The 20427-nt window shown below is 39.8% G+C and overlaps 1 protein-coding gene across 1 annotated transcript in view; it reads right to left on the bottom strand.

Moving 5' to 3' along the window:
* The window catches only part of adamts12 (ADAM metallopeptidase with thrombospondin type 1 motif, 12), a 623896-nt gene that overhangs the window by 213718 nt on the left and 389751 nt on the right, over positions 1-20427 (bottom strand). Inside the window, exon 13 of the mRNA XM_039750336.1 lies at positions 11050-11183. Within this exon, the coding sequence (XP_039606270.1) occupies positions 11050-11183 (134 nt within the window). The remainder of the gene's footprint in view (positions 1-11049; positions 11184-20427) is intronic.

Here is a 20427-nt window from a genome sequence, read left to right as displayed (position 1 = left end):
CTGGACCAATAGAGGGCAGCCCCTTGGTTCCCAGTGGGGACATGGGTTATGAGCATGGGAGCTTAATCCTGTTTAAGCCCATGGCCATCACCTTTCCTGTCCCTTATTTGGTCATCCTTCCGCCACACCTGGAAGTGTGGCCAGAAGAAGCTTGTTAGGCACCTGGAGTCCATCCAGATGCCCTATAAAAAGGAGCCGCCTCACTCCATAAGTTGGCCAGAGTCGGTAGGAGAGGAGAAAGCCTGAAGAGGAGTGGAGGAAGAAGGACTGGTGGCAAGAAGGGTCTGAATGATATTGGCGTGTTGTGTTGACTGGTATTTTGGGCACGTCAAAGCTGTAAATAAATGTGTGTAGTGTGGCAAAACCTGTGTGCTGCCTCTCTGTGTCCGGGTTAGGGTGGCGGTATGCCCCTTAGCTGCTAACAATGGTGAATTCTGATATGTACATGGTATCTGACAAACAAGTTAATCCAAACAGAAAGGAGCCTGAAACAACACAAAACGAATCACATTTCTGTCTTTGTGCTGCCAATGAAATGAGCAGGTGCTGAGATATGCAGCAGGTGACAATGCCGAAAATGAATCAACAATGTCTTGTTGACAGTTAGGCAGTATCCAGTTGCAATATAGTACACGTTGTCCCACGCGTGTGTAGGGGGAGCAGCTTAAGAGCATTAGTGCTGGTAATTACCCCCTGAACAATGGGTTGGCGCTGTGTTCTAATGCTGCTTTTCTGCAACCCTCTGCAGAATGGAAGATTGATGGTCGCTCCACCACTGACGTCAATTCTGTTGTCTAACCTCCAGGACCTGCCTCTTCCTGCCTGGAACTCATATTATTGGAGGTTCGGCCATTTTGAGAATGGATTGATTCTGAGCTCTCATCTGAAAAGATGCATCCACAACTTGTTGCATGTTTTTTTTTTTTTGGTTTATAACCTTTATAATTATATAGGGTCACCAGTGTGGTGCCCCAACTCTTTGACAATATGTTGTTTCCTCTTTGCAATGCATAGGGCAAAACACAATTTGCACACCGTCAAAATTACTGGTACAAAATGAAACAAAGGAGAAAAACACAAACGATTTCACTTTCTGGATTGTTGGTGACAACGTCTACAATTTGTGTACCTGAAGTACCTTCTATTTGTTTACTGATAGTGGATTGGCTTCTTTTTATTAGTTTAATGAAAGTACACATGAAAGGAAAAAGAATTTGTCACTCTTAGAAAGGCACTAGTATGCCTTCTAAAAGAAACACGGCATACTTTCTTTCTTTTGTCCATGACAATACCACCTACTTGACGGAATGAATGCTGCTTCAATTTAGGAAAGAAGAAATAATGATTTAATTTAAAACAGCACTTTTCCAGTCTTATATTTGGCAATATAGCAATTGAAGAAAAGCCACAGATGAAATAAAAATTGTATTTTTTGTCAATGTTTGCTTTTAAGTCTAAAAAACATTGATTTCAAAGGATAAAAACAAAAAAATTTTCTTTCCAAGGTTGACCTGGTCAGGGATGCAGCTAAGTTTTTATTTTAGATTAGTAGCAAATAAGGGTTGTAGTGTGGAGACTACTGTGTTTTCATGTATTTTGGACAACAAAGTTATTATAACTGTACACATACTGCATAACAATTATGGAACATCAAGTCTTGTGTAATCATAAAGAAAAATGCAGAATTGACAGAGATGGCAAGCACACAAATTTCTTAAGGGACATTGGTAATGTAAAAAAAAACTGGACCATGGCTGTCCGTTTGCCTGTCCAGGATTTTAAATCACCTGTAGCTTGCAAACCATTTGACTATTGACCTGAAATTTGGTGCACATATACTGCGTGACGTCTCCTATCCCTTTTGGGGTGTTGATTGACCTCCAAGATTATTGCTCTTTTTATTTTTATTTTATTTTATTGTAGAATAAACTCTCGGCAGCGGCCAGCAGGGCGGCCGTGCGTTGCATGTGTATGGGTGCCGTTCTCATCCCTACCACCTTCGCTGTCACTTCCCCTACCTCTTCATATCTTAAATCATTCTTGAGGCAGATTGAAGACTTAAGTGCCATCTTAAGTGAAAAATTAAGGAAAACGTACTAATTGCATCACAAACACGGACTTAATCAGATTTATCGTGAAATGATGCTGATGAAAGAAGAGAAGAAGTGGACTACTAGGGTGGAGAAAAGAAGAGCTGCTCAGGAAGCAGCAAGTGCATCAACCTGTGAGCAAACGAATGCTAAACTTACAGAGAAAGAGGATGAAAACTAGGAATGCTCAAGTCCAGTGTATTCACTGCTCGTTAATAATAATAATAATAATAATTCTTTGCATGTGTTGTTACTGGAAGAAGGATAAAGCTGATGTCACACACAATGAAAATTTAGGAAAGGTTTATAGAAAGACATCTTAGAGAAAAGACCACCATAGGGGAGGAGCAGTTTGGTTTTATGCCAGAGAGAAGAACAATTGATGCAGTCTTTGCATGGAGGCATCTCATTGGAAAGTATCAATTAAAACAGAAATGTCTGTATATGGTGTTTATTGATTTGGAGAGGGCTTATGATGAGAACTAAATCAAGAGGTCTGGAGGTCCATGAGAGAGAAAGGAGGGCCAGAGAAGTGTATGAGAATTGTTCATGATATGTATGAGGGAGTGAGGATTTGGGTTAAAAGCAGTGTTGGGGTAATACACTAGATCTCAGTTAGAGGAGGACCAGGGATCTTCTATAAGTCCTGACCTCTTTGATCTGGTTATGGATGTTTTGAGTCATGGGATAAAAGACCAGTCCCCCTGGTGCATGATTTTGTCGGATGACATTGTGTTTTGTGGAGCACAAGGAAAAAGGTAGTGGAGAGGAAGTTGGGAGAATGGAGAATGGCTTTGGAAGACAAAGGAGTGAAGATAAATAGGAAGAAGACAGATGCAGAGATAACCCACAAAGTGCAGTGTGGATAAAACAATTGGAAGAAGGAAACGGGAGTATTGTGTGATCAAAGAATTAAGGTGAAGGTTAAAGTTAACTTTTTTAAGACAGTGGTAATACCAGCAATAACATATGGAGACGATGTGTGGGCAGTAAAGTGAGCACAGGAGAAGAAGCTGGACATGGCAGAAATGAGAACATTGAAATGAATATGTGAAGTTAGAAAACAGCACACAATGAAAAATGAGACAATTGTAGAACAACAAAAGTGGGAGAGATATTTAAAAGTGCAGGGAAGTAGATAGAAGTGGTATAGAGATGTGATGAGTAGAGACAATGAATATGTGGTCAAAAGAGTGATGGGAATGGAAATATAGGGATGAAAAGGCGAGGGAGGCCAAAGCGAATGGATAAAGTAGAAGAAGATCTGAAGGGAAAAGGGTCTGACTGGAGAGGAGGTGCAGGACCGAGCTGTATGGAGAAGGGTGATCAAGCACATAGAAGTGGGAAAAGATGAAAAAGAAGAAGAAGAATGTGATGTAATAAGTTTACATTACAGAATATAGAAGACAGCAATAGAAAATTCAAATAAAATCAAAATGTGTTATTATGCTACCAATCAGTAACTTAATATATCATAAATGTACACAGATATAGAGAAGCCAAATTCAGATCATTAAGAAGCCATTTCATTAAAAAACAAGTTTCATTAACAGAAAGAATGAGTTTCTATTTAAGAAATGTTTGAACAAAAATGGTGGCCCTCCAGGAACTGAGTTAGAGTGCCTGAGTTAGCCGATCATTAGCTGGCTTGCTTTGAATAATATTATTATTTAGCTGCCGGTGAAAGGAAAAAAAGGCAATTAAAAGTTCTGAATATTTAAAAGCAAGGCAATTATATTTATGGAAATAGACCTCAGTTTTTTTTATTAGCAGCAGTGATTGGTTACTAATTGAGAAAGCAACTAGAAAGGAAACAAGGAGACACTATGGCCCTCCAGGACCTTAGTTTAATGACTTACTTACACTGTATAATGCTGATAACTATTCTGTTTATATTTTATTATTGCAAAACATCATGGATTTCTCAGATTTTTTCAGTTTACATTTCGGTGATGTTAGATTTTTCTAAGTCTCAAGGCCCCATGCTTGATCCAGTAAAGTAATATATTTTCCCTTTCTTCTACTTTTCAACAATGCAACAATATGCAGTTTAAGTTCACTTATGATTCTAAATGGGCACAGTGGGCTTGTGTGAGTGTATCCCATGATGGATTGGAATTTCATGTAGTTCTGGTGCATTTTCTAAGGAACATAAACTCTCTGAAAAACAGTTCCTTTTATCTCACAACCAATTGCTAGCTGAAATTCACACATACACTTTAAAAAATATTATAAAACTAGCAAAGTACCCGCGCTTCGCATCGGAGAAGTAGTGTGTTAAAGAAGTAATGAAAAAGAAAAGGAAACATTTTGTAATTGTTTTGTCACTGTTATGAGTGTTGCTGTGATATACTGTATATATACAGTATATATACATACATACATATATGCACATACATACACACACACATATATACATATACATACATATCTACATATATACACACATACTGTATATATAAATACACATATATTATATTTAAACCCTTTGGGTGCGAGCAGCTGTTGCTGGGGGTGCCAGAATCCATCGAGGAAGAAAAATGAAAAACATTTGTACAAAATCTTAATTTATCTATCCATTCCTAAATAATTAAATGGGCAGGCTATTTCGTATCAGTGCAATACGCTGCTTGTTAAAACGGATGACTCCTGCTTTTACGTGCACTTAGTGCTGCGTGGGTATTATGAACTATCGTATCTGTTCAAGTTCTATTTAAATTTTAAATATAAGTAATTTTTATTTCGTCGACAGAAATATATTTGGTAGGAATGTAACTTAAATGTAGTCATCATTGCGTACATTTTTCTTCACCATAGAAATTTAAAGACTAAATTCAACTTACATTGCTACCAAAGATATTTCTGCCAACTAAACAGAACCTACTTATATCCAAATAGAACTTGAAAAGATATATTTTTTCGAATCTGATCGCGTCATTTAAATCGACTTGACGCGCACTACATCGAGCCTGCAAGCTATTGAGCTGTCGCCTGTCAGCCTCAATAAGTGACCCTCGCTTTACTCTTACTTTTTTACCGTTCATTTAGTCATGGCTAGTCACGAAAAAATTAGAAAATGGAAGGAGGATTACATTGAGTATGGCTTTACCAAAACAATTATTGATGGCAAATAAAGTATCCATTATTCATAAAGCTTCAATTGGTGATCTGTTTTTCTGCGTTAACCTCATATTTTTTCATACTTCTTCTCAAACCAAGGGGGTGCGAGGGTAAAATGAATCGGGAAGCGCTGATATATATATATTGAATATATTGAAATAGTTTTACTGTCAAATAATGCAAACAGTTCGCGGCACATGTTTCGCCCTAATTCTGGGCTCATCAATCATACGCACCCACTGCACCCCCTCTTGGGAATCGAACCTTGGACGTCAGCGCTAGAAGCGAAGCCTCTCGTCTTACGCCATGGCGTGTGGTTCGTTTATTTCACAGTATATAGATCGGGGTATATAGGGTGAAAAAGTTTCTTTTTACTGCAGCCACAGCTGCAACACACATAAAAAACATCAATAATAACTCATACACTTGCAATATTATTTAGGAAAATTGCAACATTTTACTCGCCAAAAATTCGGATTATTTGTAAACAAAATCCATCCTCCTCTCTTTCCTCAAAAACAGTTCAATTACTCTGTCGTACGGATTATCCGTGCGCTTCAGTTCCATCAAAATGCCCCTTTGTATCCCACCCTATGGTATTTCTGGCATAAGTTTGAATTCGCTTTAGGGCTGAAAATGTCCGCTCGACAGAAGCAGTGTACACGGGAATGCTCACCGCCAAATATACCAATGTGAACACCTGCCCCATGCTCTCATTCAGATTTTTCTGATGAAGAAAGTCAAGGAGATCAGTGGGAGATCTTCCTGCAAAATCATCCATGGCATACATTACAGTCAGTTCTGTTTTTAGCCGAGACAGATCAAAAAGCGCTCCGTGGCTCTTGTGTTAAACTGGAGAAGGCTGCATACATTAAATTTTTCTTGTATTCCCAAAACTTCTGGGGGTCGAGCGTGACAAACATCAGGTTTTCGTGATCTTGAAATCTGGTCTGTGTCTGGCAAATAATATTGTCCAGAATCCTGCCATGGAGTTGGCCGTAGTGCGCGCAACGATCTTTCGCTCGGACAGTTTGTGGTGCGTTCAGTGGCCTCGTAGAGTTCCTCATATCGGCTTCTATCCAATCAATGGGTCTGAATACGGTGACATTGCCGTACGCCTGCTAGAGGGCCCTACTGACACCAACTCAAAATCTGATTGGTTGAAGCAAAAGGTTAATCGACATTTATTCTTTGTTAGAGTGCCTGCAAAACGGATTGTGAAGGCCTCTCTGCCTGGCAACAAATGATGGCTGAAATGTGATTGGTTAAATGCTTTTATATGAAACTCCGCCTTCCACGGCTATCAAGCTGCAGTCTATTACAGTATATGGACGAAAATACGTTCCAGTTATGATCATTACGCGTAGAATTTTGAAATGAAACCTGCCTAACTTTTTTAAGTAAGCTGTAAAGAATGAGCCTGCCAAATTTCAGCCTTCTACTTACACGGGAAGTTGGAGAATTAGTGATGAGTGAGTAGTGAGTCAATCAGTCAGTCAGTCAGTGAGGGCTTTGCCTTTTATTAGTATAGATAATTCAACATTGCAAAAAAAAATGCAGTTTGACTTTAATATTGATCTAACACCTTAAAACTAATAGCTACTGGGGCACAGGAAGGCAGCGCATCATCCAAGCAAATGTCTCTGGTGCAGCAGGATCTGGTATGGGTTTCTCACCTGCTGCAAAGTCTTTGGAGTCACTTAGTTTGGGGAAAATATCCATGAGATGGATTGTTCACCGAATTCCAACAAGACAACGTTTAGATATTAAATCATTATGTTAAACAGCTATCCAGAAATAGGGCTGATTTTGAATCATCATATCATTATCTTACTCTCCAGCAGACCACACTGTAGCCCAGCACACTAGCCACTATAGACTGGTAGAACATCGCCTGTAACTTCTTGTACCCATTACAAGAATCTGTCCTTTTTGTACAGCATATCTGTGTTATCCCCTTAATCCAACCCACTGTTTAGATGGACAACCAGATATGTATAGGACTGCACCACCTTACCACGTACATGATGGCAATTGATTTTGTGAACGCCCTGACACACAGGAAGTCCACAATCAACTCCTTTATGTTAGCAGTGTTTACTTGCAAGTGGTTCTCTCTGTCGCCATCACCACCTCTCTATTTGTTTTTTTCATCTAAAATGTTGATTCAGTCAGCAATTTGTGTAGGAATAGCTCCTTAGGGACAAGCTGACAGAGATGGGAGTAGATTCATACCTGGTGGCATGGATCGTAGACTATCTTACTGACAAACCTCAGTATGTGCGTCTCGGGAACTGCAGGTCTGACATTGTGGTCAGCAGCACAAGAGCGCCACAGTGGGCTGTGCTTTATCTGGTCCTGTTCAGCCTATATACATCGGACTTCCAATACAACTCGGAGTCCTGCCACGTGCAAAAGTTCACTGACGACACTGCTATCGTGGGCTGCATCAGGAGTGGACAGGAGGAGGAATATAGGAACCTAATCAAAAACTTTGTTAAATGGTGCCACTCAAACCACTTACACATGAACACCAGCAAAACCAAGGAGCTGATGGTGGATTTTAGGAGGACTAGGCCCCTCCTGGACCCTGTGATCATCAGAGGTGACTGTGTGCAGAGGGTACAGACCTATAAATACCTGGGAGTGCAGCTGGATGATAAATTGGACTCGACTGTCAATACTGATGCTCTATGCAAGAGAGGACAGAGTCGACTATACTTCCTTAGAAGACTGGCGTCCTTCAGCATCTGCAATAAGATGCTGCAGATGTTCTATCAGACGGTTGTGACGCGCGCCCTCTTCTATGCAGTGGTGTGTTGGGGAAGCAGCATAAAGAAGAGGGACGCCTCACGCCTGGACAAACTAGTGAGGAAGGCAGGCTCTATTGTAGGTACGGTGCTGGACAGTTTGACATCCGTGGCAGAGCGACGGGCGCTGAGCAGGCTCCTGCCAGTCATGGAGAATCCACTGCATCCACTGAACAGGATCATCTCCAGACAGAGGAGCAGCTTCAGCGACAGACTGCTGTCATCGTCCTGCTCCACTGACATACTGAGGTGATCGTTCCTCCCACACACTAGGCGACTCTTCAGTTCCACCCGGGGGATAAACGTTAACATTATGCAAGATTATTGACTGTTATACCTGCTTTTTTTTATCACTCTTTAATTTAATATTGTTTTTAATCAGTATGCTGCTGCTGCAGTATGTCAATTTCCCTCTTGAGATTAATAAAGTATGTATGTATGTATGAACTGTATGTATCTATCTATCTATCTATCTATCTATCTATCTATCTATCTATCTATCTATCTATCTATCTATCTATCTATCTATCTATCTATCTAAAGAAATACTGTATATGCAGTAGCTGGATTGATTTGTATGTAAAATTGGAGGTGTAGAGGATGAAAACAAAGGAAGAAAATTCCTGGAGCCACACAAACTGCTGCCTGTTCACTACATAAGAGTACAGTAGTATACAGTAACAGTCATCAGACTCCTGAATGTCTGCGCTCACCACCCTATCTCTATGACTGAGCCCAGACATCCTGCAAAATCAACTTGTTTTTTTGCATCTGCGATGTAGTTCTTTTGATCATTACCCACCACTCATGATCATAGGTGAGGGTAGGAACAAAGATTCACCATGACTGATGAGTACAACATCCACCTCACTCATGAACCTAGAGACACTTACAGTCCCCTACTTGAGGCAGAACCTCATCCCCAACCAGGAGAGAGCACTCTACCCTATTCTAGTTGAGAACCATAATCTTGGACTTGGAGGTGTCAATCCTCATCCCAGCAACTCCAAACTTTTTCTCCAAATTGCCCTAGTTTATATCTAAGATCACAGTCTGATGAAGTCAATAGATCCACATTGTCTGCAAAAAGCAGAGATACACTGCTGAGAGTCACCAAACGGGACGCCCTTCACTCCTTGACTACACCTAAAAATTCTGTCCATAAAAATGGAACACTGTATTTCAGCATGTTCATAAATATTTACTTTTTGTTCTGCCTTGTTTTGGAAAATTGCTTGGAGCTATGGAATATGAGTAGTTTTTATTGTTCACTTTAAATCTTTTCCCTGCATGTTTTATTGTATGTGCTTTGCAGTGAGATCAGAGTGCATTAACTTATTTCAAAGAAGCAGATTAACCTTCAATATTATTTTTCTTTCTTGCTTTTCTCAAATATAGATAATATTAAATTACTTTATCAAATTTAAGTAATGCAGAATGACTGGATGGGGCTTTGATCTTTTGGCCTGTGAAACCATACAACCCCTTTCCTCACCTCTATGGGTATCTCACCATAGAAGATATTATCAACTTGGACATTTAAGTTCACCATATTAGCCATCAGACACTTCCTAACTAGGGATTCTCCCATATTACCTCTTTTATAACTGGCATCCTGGCTAGAAAGGAGGATGGTTTCTTACCCAGATGAGAGGCCAGAGTCAAACGACAGATGGAGTGGCCAGTGGGACAAAAAATAACTTTGTGTCTGGCCATTATTATATAATGGATGGAATAACAGAAGCCGAGAGTTCCATCCTCCATATGTCAGGTGGCAGTGGTCCTCATATGGCAGCCCAGTTGGGACACCCGCAGGGGTGCTTGGGAGCTGGTGTCCAGAAGAGCAGCCCTGTCAGGATCCCTGGGTGTTGACAGAGGGCGCTGTTGGAGAGAGCTCTCCCTATTTTCTTTATGACCTGGAAGTGCTTCCTGGAAGACATGGAGTGACACTGGAAGCATTCCCAGGTCTAGCTTAAAATGAAGCTCACAGCCTCACATTAATAAGTCACAGTCGGGAAGCAGAGGGCAACACCCAGCTGTGGAGAGATGGAGGAAGAATTGTTTTGTTATTGTTATTATTGTGTATTGTTATTGTGGCTGATTGCTGGTGAGGCTTGTGAAGAAACCCTGGGGTTCAAATTCATTCCAACCATTGACAGGACTTTTACGGTGAGGTTGTTTTGTTGTCAGGAGGAAGCACAATATCACTACAGCCAGTTTCAATACTGCCGGACTTTATTTTGGACACATTTTTCACCCCATTTTCAATTGCTGTGTTTATCCAATCCATGTTTGTATTTGTGTTATGTGTTTTTGTTGATTGTTTAGGGCCAAGGGAGGGATAATGTAAATATTTGTATATTCGTGTCTTATGTATAGTAATTAGTCACTGGTGTTATAGGCTAAGTGGTGGTTAGCGCGTACATATATATTTATTATTGAATATTTGTCTCTCTTTTATTTTCCAATATATCAGCGTTTAATTTTACATATCTGTTTGCTGTTTCTGGTTATTTTGTCGTGTCGGGAAAAATAAGACAACTTGTAAGGAGTGTGGCATGGTATTAGAGCAAGAAGCCTCAGGTAATCCAAGGAATAAGTCTTGGTAGTGTAGTGGCTGGTCTGGGTAAGGGTTCGGCCATTACAAGTGCTATCAGCACATCCATTAGAAACTCCACTTAGCACAGCCTTATTGAACAGTAAAACTCAGTAACACGTATCTTTGTATTGTTGCTGCTTCATATTTGATTGACCTAATTTTCAATTTCCAATCAATAGTGTTAGTTATGACTCAATTGTGACTTTGTGATATATGTACATTTCCTCAAACAATGCATAAACACATTAACAATAAATAAATGTGTCAAAAGTGGCATTGGACAAATACTGCTCGCCAATTTATTTCATTAATTCAAATGTGGTGAGTGGCTATGGATCTTTTGGTTGACCTTTATCAGTCAAGCCTACATTTTCTCATTCTACAACGAAAAGTCTTTGTAGCTACAGGAAAGAAACATACCCAACAATACCTTACAAACTCCATTCACGCAGATGTTTCTGTTTTTGTTGGCCGTGAAACATGGAGTCCCATCAATTACAGCATCCAGCATTTTTTCAGAAAATTTTCCAGCCTTTGGCTGACAATGGAGTTCACAGGGATATTCTAGTAGAAGAAGAAAAAAATACAGAATAATTTTCATATGATATCTACTAAACATTTTCCTTTTTAAGTCAGGCATTACAAAACTGAGAGCTTATATGAAATGTAAACATTTGCAAACCTTTCTGCAAACTTGTTTTCACCTCGTCGTTATTGAGTGTAGACTGTTAGGAATAAATGCAAACTTATCCATTGAAATATAAATCTAAAACACAATAAATTGTGCAGAAAGTGAAGAGGTCTGAATATTTTCTGAATCCACTAAATATACATTCAGGCAGGTATCATCCTCTAGAGGCAAAGGCAAACTGGAACCGCAAACAACAAAGCCATTGCTAACTCCCTGCAAGTCCTTTAGCAAGTAAATCAAATGTCTGTCTCACAACTGTATAGCATGCAAATGTAGTCTTTTATTATATTAGTGAAATAAACCTAAAATGTTCTGTACACAGTGTCAGGGGAATAAGACAAGGATGACTGCCTTAGGGAGCTCAGGGGGAAGGATTTGACAGTCGCACCATCACTTACTCATGTCCTTGTTTCACTTCTTACCCTCAGCCAGAATGAACAGAACCAAAAAAGAAGCCCTTAACTCGTCCTACAACTCTGCTTCTGCTGTTAAAAATCCAATAAATGCGAACAACCAGAAGAAGATACCATTAGACAGTGACGGAAGAGGACACTGCATGATTTGTCTCGGTTTCCCAATTAGTTGGAACCCCAATCCTTTATCTTTGCTTCGTAATGTTTTTACAGGCGCAAATTCAGATGTATTTCTTGTTTATATATATATCCAACCACATTTAAAATACATGAAAAGATGGCAAGGTTAATTTTTCTCATATTGGGGCAATAAAATCACTTTAAAATGATTATCTCTCGCACCCCGAATCCTAAGTTTTTATTGTTTTGCTTCACATTGTATGCTATATTGTGTTATTTTTAATGACTAAAATACACTTTCTCTTCTCAGTCTGAGAAACGACGTCTAGGAGACTTCTTCATGACTTTGGAGAAAGCAGACCTCCATGTGTACGATGATGCCTGGCACAGAAGCAGGAAATATTTTTGCAAAATAATGCAATAATTACTTCAGAATAACATGATATATTTTCTTGAGTGGCAGGAATAAGTTTCCACGTGATTCAGTAAGTAAGGCAGCAGTAGGGATATAACAAAACTCCATCTACGACAGCCGCTGAATGCAGACAAAACAGCACCAAGAATCTGTAATGAAACTATTATTTCTATTTACCTTTCATTGTAAGAAAGATGCTTCATAAATGCGAAAGTCATCTTTTCATAAATCATAAACATTGTTACCTCAAAGTGGATGCATTTGGCAAGTGTAAGGCTTTTGCTTTTATGTTTGAACATTCGGTATCTTCTCCCCATTATAAACTATGAGCACAGACAAGGTATTTTTTTAAATGTATACAAAGTGCCTTTTAGTACTTTAGAACCAGATTTCATGTGGTAAATGAATATATATCATCATTCTGAAGAAATAACTTTGACATGAAAAATCATTAACTTATGTTTTTAGGGTTGCTGGATAAATACATATTTCTCTTACTTATTTTCTCCAGGGATGTTGCTAACTTTATGTTTTCCTCTCCCCCCTCATGAACTGGCTATAGTTATAACAATCACTTAATGGGCAGATACACTATTGTGTATTATGTATTGTTGGTTTCCATTTATGTTACTCAGTTTCTACTTTGATTTCCACTGTGTCTTTGTGTGTACTAATTCTGTTTTTAGTAACTTGTAAAAGTGGCCCACCTCCACCGAGACGACTCCTGCCTTATCTGCCGTTGGATAGAGTGTAGATGAACATGCTGAAATGGGCACAGAGAAGTATTGACGCACAAGGAGGTCACTTTCAGCATCTTTTGTAAATGTGAGTACCAGATTTGATCATTTTTCTCTTCACCATGTAATGCAGTCGTCTCGGTGGAGGCAGGCCACTTTTTTGTGGACCACCCTGTACTTGCATTTTACCTGAGAACTTGTCACAGCGCTCAGCACCTGCACTCAACTGAATTGAATTATTGTGAAAATGTTTCCAGGGCATGATCCAACCTGCGAACGTTGCAACCAAGCCCCAGCCTCACTGGGTCACATGTTCTGGGCCTGCACCAAATTAACTTTATTCTGGACAAATATTTTTAATTACCTTTCAGACAGCCTTGGACTCACAATCCCTCCTAACCCATTAACAGCTGTGTTTGGGGTTCTTCTAGATGGGTTTAAAGTGGAGAAGGACAAACAAATTGTGATTGCATTCACTACACTCTTGGCATGCAGACTCATTCTGATAAACTGGAAGAACCCAAACTCTCCTCTTTTAAGTCAGTGGGAAACTGATGTGTTATATTATTTGAAATTGGAAAAAATCAAATACTCAGTTAGAGGATCTGTACAGACTTTTTTTCAAAACATGACAGGATCTAATCAATAATATTTTAAAATAAGTTCATAAAGCCCAGAGAATTTATTAATTTAGGTATGTTTACAAGCCTTAAATTTAACGCCGTTCGGCTTGCTCTCTCTCTCAGGGGTGGGGATCGATCTGCTATTAACTCAATTTTTCTTTTTGTAAAAACTTGATTGCTTTGTATGGATTCTAATAAAATTAATAAAAATAAAACAGTAAAAAAAAAAAATATATTATGTAATGTTTGTAGCTTTCACATGTATTTAGTGTGTACTTCTGTATTTCTGAGTAAAACAGCAAGTAAGAATTTCATTGTCCTGTGACCTATGTCAAATAAAGCCTCTAAAAATAATGCGATTCTCAAATGAGAATACCCATCGGGGATCAACCTATTTAAAAACATGTAGTGCACGGGTGTCGAAATCCAGTCCTGGAGGGCTGTGGTGGCTGCAGGTTTTCATTCTAACCATCTTCTTCATTATTGACCAGTTTTGCTGCTAATTAACGTCTTTGGCCTAAGTTTTAATTAACTTGACTCAGACCCATTAGTTGTCTCTTTTTCCTAAATTACCAGCCAAACAATAATGAGACACAAAACAAGCCGCCACATGATCAGCTCACCTGAACCCATCACTCAATACCTGAAAATAAAGGTTGATCTCTCAGGTCACCAAAACATTTTGACATTGCTCTTAGAAAAAACTGAAAAATCAACAGTTTTGCAAATGTCTGCTGTGGCAGAATTAGAGTAGCAACAAGCTGTGGAATTAAATAACGGGTTTAATTAACAGCAAGAATCAGCTTCTCATTAAGAGATTGGTTGGCTCATTTCACATCTTGGCTGTCATTTAATGAAGAAAGAAATAGATTCAGCAAACTGAATCCGTAAAAACAGGGCTATTAAAATGAAGGGAAAAGAAGTTAATTAGCAGTGAAAAGTTGTCACTGATTAGGAAAAGGGTTAGAATGAAAACCTGCAGCCACTGTGGCCCTTCAGGGTTAGAGTTCAACACCCCTGGTGTAGTAAACTGCGGCAAAATCCTGTGTTACACCCACAGAGCTTCTTCATAAAAGATTCTCCCCCAGTTTCTCCAGTCCATGCATTTTAAACCACCACAGGGGTTGCATGGAGAGAGCAAAAGATACTGAACAAAAGACTCGATGCTGAGAGAAAATAAAATGCCATAATTGCTGAAATCCATTCAGGAGCTCAGTTGCACAAGGTAACTGAAGCTTAATAATCAATTTGCATGTTATATAGACAGACACAGACACCCACACACAGACCACCGCAGCTACTGAACTCTACATGTCTGAGAAGTCTCTGTCTGCTATGATATCTTTCTGTCATTTTAACTATTCCATCATTATGTGACACAAAAACGGCAAACAGAGTTTAGGTAAGCATTGTGGTCTGTTTATATACGATGTGTTACAAGGCTTGCAGCTATTTTATCATGGCATGATTACATTTCCAGTTTGACAGTAATATCTTTAGTAATTTGTTTAGACGTGCAGTCAGATGGTGGATGCTGTACAGCCTCATCAGCCTCATCTGCACATCTACTGATGTTGCACAGCAGATTTGTTGATTTGGGTGTTTCGGGTACTGAAATCTACATCTCCTGTGACTCTCTGTATCAGCTCTCTTAATGGCAGTCCATTCAACGGAGCATGACAGACCATTTATTTTGAATGCATATTTTGCAGTGGATATTTTCATTAATATAGCTGCCAATTCTTTCAAGCTTACATTGACTCCTACACTATTGAGAACACACAAAGCACGTGTGGCAGTGCATTGTTCACATTTACCATTTGTCCAGTGATGCCATTGAATGTCAATGTATAATCTGATGCTACAGAAAGGTTTTTTCAGTGCATCAGCTTAATTTTATTAAAACAGGTTATGCTTATTTTAAAAATGTGTAATATGCTCTCTGTACATGCAACACACATTTATATATTGTCACACACGTGTGTTTAGGAGACAACTAAAGGGCTTGAATACATGTGATTCCATGCCAGACCAGGGGGTGGTGAAGTGCACTAATTTTCCCTCTCAATCTTTTGCAGACCATTCTAGGGAAATCCTGCCCGGCTCTGGGGCTGCCAATGATGTCACTTCCGGTATTGATTACATCACTTCCTGTACTGGCCTTTAACACTAGAATTACCAGAGCCTACGAAAAAACTCGTAATTCCGTCCCACCTTAAACTGCTTTTTAAATCCCTTCACACCTCTTCGCCAGCGCCCTTTGTTCTCTAAATGTGCTGATAAAGAGAAGCCGGCTATTCCATCCCCCCACCAATTTAGAACGTGCATGAACTTCTCTCAGCTCATGCCTTGATTGAGTATCTGGGAGTGAAGTGGAGTTTTAGAGTGGAAATAATAGATCGTTGTTTGGAACACACGCATTTCATGTCTGTTCCGTTTCTACAGTAATCTGTGTAAACACATTGTTAAAACAGAAACGTTTTTTATATTCTAGTAGTAGATGACAAAATGTAGGCATAAACTATATAATGTATGAAGCCTGAAGTCCAAATAGCAAAGAAACATTTTCACAAGAATAACACAATTGCACTTTTATTCAAACATATAACTGCAGAAACAAAAAGCCGCCTTAACATGCGACATTGACACCAGTTTTCTGTAACTGACTCTGTGGCTCAATAGACTCAGCCCCTGCTTGGGAATCAAGGGGTCGCGGATTCGATCCTGCGCCCCTCCGTTTTGAGAAGTAAACTGCTCTTATTCTTACTGTTTTAAGATAAAAGCATACATTTGATTTCAGTCTGTAACAGCCGGTGCAATTTATGATCCATGTAAAGGTTAGCTTTTTTTTTTATTCACTTTTCACTCTCTCAGTCGCGTTCAGAATCAATCCATACAACCCCATCTGACACGGCTGTTTTCACTAAAGACGCGCTATAGCTCTGCAGTGTACCACGATGCATACTAACGCACAATCACCCCCCCGGTTCTGACACACAAACGCTGGCGAAGCTGCCTTCTTCGTATCTCACCGTCACAGGAACATATATTGGTGTAAGAAAGTACACTGTCAGGTGCTCATTCAGTGTGATAGAAATCATAGCACAGAGAGGTGTGTGCACTGCAACAATTACACATGTCGTAAATGTAGGAAGGACGGTCCTTGGGTGTGTGGGAACTGTTAATATTTGAATGTGATGATTTCATATAGCACGGAATGAAAATCAGCACTTCTTAGCATTGCACCATGCAAGCTGTCATATCAATCGCCTACTGTAACTTGCTTTCTTTTTCTTCGGTTATACAGGTAGTCTTGCACTTGTTTTGTTTGCGAAATGAAGTGTCTGCGTGCACTTTTCGTGGCATTACACGTGTATTTTTTGAGCATGCCCGTTTGAGCAGTATAAAAGTATTGAAAAGTATAACAAAACAACGGGCAGATGGGGAGTGTCTGATGATTGCATATAGCGCCGAACTTACTGCTCTTTACTATTCTCTCCTCTGCGTGCCCTGGTGTACAAAAGAAACAGAATACAGACGCGCTATAGCTCTGCAGTGTACCACGATGCATACTAACGCCCCCACCGGTTCTGACACACAGACGCTGGCGAAGCTGCCTTCTTCGTATCTCACCGTCACTTGATTTTCTTTTTATTCAGTTTTATTGAGTGTTCCTGCCAGTCCCGCATGTTGCTGTATGCTGGATATGTTCATATGTATTGTCTCTTTCTTTCAGGTGTGTAATAGAAACCACAGCATAGAGAGAAGTGTGTACACTGCTTCTTACAGGAAAAGGCGATGGAAAAAGTGCACTTGAATAAAAGTGCACTTTTGTTATACTTTTACACCAATATATGTTCCTGTGTTTGAACGACACGGGCAGATGGGGAGTGTCTGATGATTGCATATAGCGCCGAAGTTACTGGTCTTTACCATTCTTTCCTCTGCATGTCCTGTAGTACAAAAGAAAAAGCATACAGCAACATGCGGGACTGGCAGGAACACTCAATAAAACGAAAAGCAAGTGACGGTGAGATACGAAGAAGGCAGCTTCGCCAGCGCTTGTGTGTCAGAACCGGGGTGGGGTGAATGTGCGTTAGTATGCATCGTGGTACACTGCAGAGCTATAGCGTCTTTAGTGAAAACAGCCGTGTCAGATGGGGTTGTATGGATTGATTCTGAACGCGACTGAGAGAGTGAAAAGTGAATAAAAAAAAAAGCTAACCTTTACATGGATCATAAATTGCACCGGCTGTTACAGACTGAAATCAAATGTATGCTTTTATCCTAAAACAGTAAGAATAAGAGCAGTTTACTTTCAAAACGGAGGGCGCAGGATCGAACCCGCGACCCCTTGATTCCAAGCGGGGCTGAGTCTATTGAGCCACGGACTCAGTTACAGTAAACTGGTGTCAATGTCATGTTAAGGCGGCTTTTGTTTCTGCAGTTATATGTTTGAATAAAAGTGCAATTGTGTTATTCTTGTGAAAATGTTTCTTTGCTATTTGGACTTCAGGCTTCATACATTATATAGTTTATGCCTACATTTTGTCATCTACTACTAGAATATAAATAAACGTTTCTGTTTTAACAATGTGTTTACACAGATTACTGTAGAAACGGAACAGACATGAAATGCGTGTGTTCCAAACAACGATCTATTATTTCCAGTCTAAAACTCCACTTCACTCCCAGATACTCAATCAAGGCCTGAGCTGAGAGAAGTTCGTGCACGCTCTAAATTGGTGGGGGATGGAATAGCGGCTGCTCCGAGCTTCTCTTTATCAGCACATTTAGAAACAAAGGCGCTAGCGGAGAGGTGTGAAGGGATTTAAGAAGCAGTTTAAGGTGGGACGGAATTACGAGTTTTTCGTAGGCTCTGGTAATTCTAGTGTTAAAGCCGGCATCTTGTCTCCAGAGAATCAGTTCTGTTTTGGACTCAGTTGAATGAACATGTCTTTGTTTGTGAATCAGTTTTGCAGCCGGGAACAATTATAAGGGTGGCTGCCCCAAACCTTCTCAATGTTTGATGGTTGTTTTTGTGATAATATTTAATAGAGTTTTTTAGGAGACTTTTCGACTGTAATCAGAGGCATGTTGTCTGTTAGACCAGATTGACATAAGCACCACCGATCCCGCCCCTACTTTGAGCCCCGCCTTCATTCGATTGGTTTTAGAAATGTGACACTCAGTGAGCCGTCTATATGTTCATACTCAGTTTTAAGCAAAATTCACTCATGGTTGTCTCCGGATGTACAGTATATACAGTATATTGTATGCCTGGCTTCAGCAAGACTATTAGAATGGTAGCATTCCATTTATTTATAATCCATTACAAGATAAGAGAACACGTTAACATATGAGATCTGCATAAAGTAATTTCTCATATTTTCAACAACCCATTTCTGAACAAAATAATAAAGTTAATCATGCAAAAATATTCATAAGGAACATTTGCACTGCCTGTTAGTAAAAGTGTGACATGGAAGCAAACTCAGCTTGTTAGAATGGAGAAAAACAAATGGCTGTGTGTGATCTTTTCAAAGTTATAATTTCAGTAGACTGCAGATACACCAGCGTACATGATGTTATAAATCTGACAGTTTGAACTTTTGATATTTGTAACCATTTTACTTGTGGGCAAAATTAAACACAGAAAGTTGGCTCAATGTACTCAATGTCTATTTTAACAAAAGAATTAAAATGTGTTCTGACAGATTCATATTTCTGTCCTTTCAGAATTGTACCACTTGACTATAAAATGCCTTGGTGAGCAATTATCTACGACATTATGAACAAACAAACAGATAGAGCTGTGGTTTCCTACAGGTAATATAAGGTTACTTGCTTATTTGATATGAATTTAAGAGGAAACCCGGTTATCTAGTTAAAAAAACACATAAAATTGGGGAGAACGTACAAAATTCACATAGCCAATGCCATTGACCAAATCTTGGACAGTGGAGCTGTGAGATGACAGGACCCACTGCGACAATACACTGACACCTCTAGGCTGACCCAGCATAATTAAGTGGGAGTGAGAGTGTGCCCTTTGTGTGATAAATTCTCCAAGGGCTCACTTTTAGTTGTAATGTTTGATGTTTCCAGGATTGACCACAACTCTCTAGCCATAACCCTAAGCCTAACCCTGTTGTCATCTATATGCTACACCGTTCCATCTCCCACCTGGACAGAGGCAGTGGTGCTGTAAAAATTATGTTTTTGGACTTCTCTAGCGCCTGCAATACCATCCAACCTCTGCTCCTTAGGGACAAGCTGACTGAGATGGGAGTAGACTCACACCTGGTGGCATGGATCGTGGACTATCTTACAGACAGACCTCAGAATGTGCGTCTTGGGAACTGCAGGTCTGACATTGTGGTCAGTAACAAAGGAGCGCCGCAGGGGACTGTACTTTCTTCGGTCCTGTTCAGCCTATATACATCAGACTTCCAATACGATTCGGAGTCCTGCCACGTGCAAAAGTTCGCTGATGACACTGCTATTGTGGGCTGCATCAGGAGTGGGCAGGAGGAAGAGTACAGGAAGCTAATCAAAGACTTTTTTAAATGGTGTGACTCAAACCACTTACACCTGAACACCAGCAAGACCAAGGAACTGGTGGTGGATTTTAGGAGACCCAGGCCCTTCATGGCCCCCGTGATCATCAGAGGTGACTGTGCAGAGGGTGTAGACCTATAAATACCTGGGAGTACAGCTGGATGACAAATTGGACTGGATTGCCAATACTGATGCTCTGTGTAAGAAAGGTCAGAGCCGATTATACTTTCTTAGAAGGTTGGCATCTT

Source organism: Polypterus senegalus, chromosome 4 (genome assembly GCF_016835505.1).
Source record: "Polypterus senegalus isolate Bchr_013 chromosome 4, ASM1683550v1, whole genome shotgun sequence".
Taxonomy (NCBI): Eukaryota; Metazoa; Chordata; class Cladistia; order Polypteriformes; family Polypteridae; genus Polypterus; species Polypterus senegalus.
The sequence above is the reverse complement of the archived record's forward strand: the minus strand, read 5'-3'. Positions and strand labels throughout refer to the sequence as shown.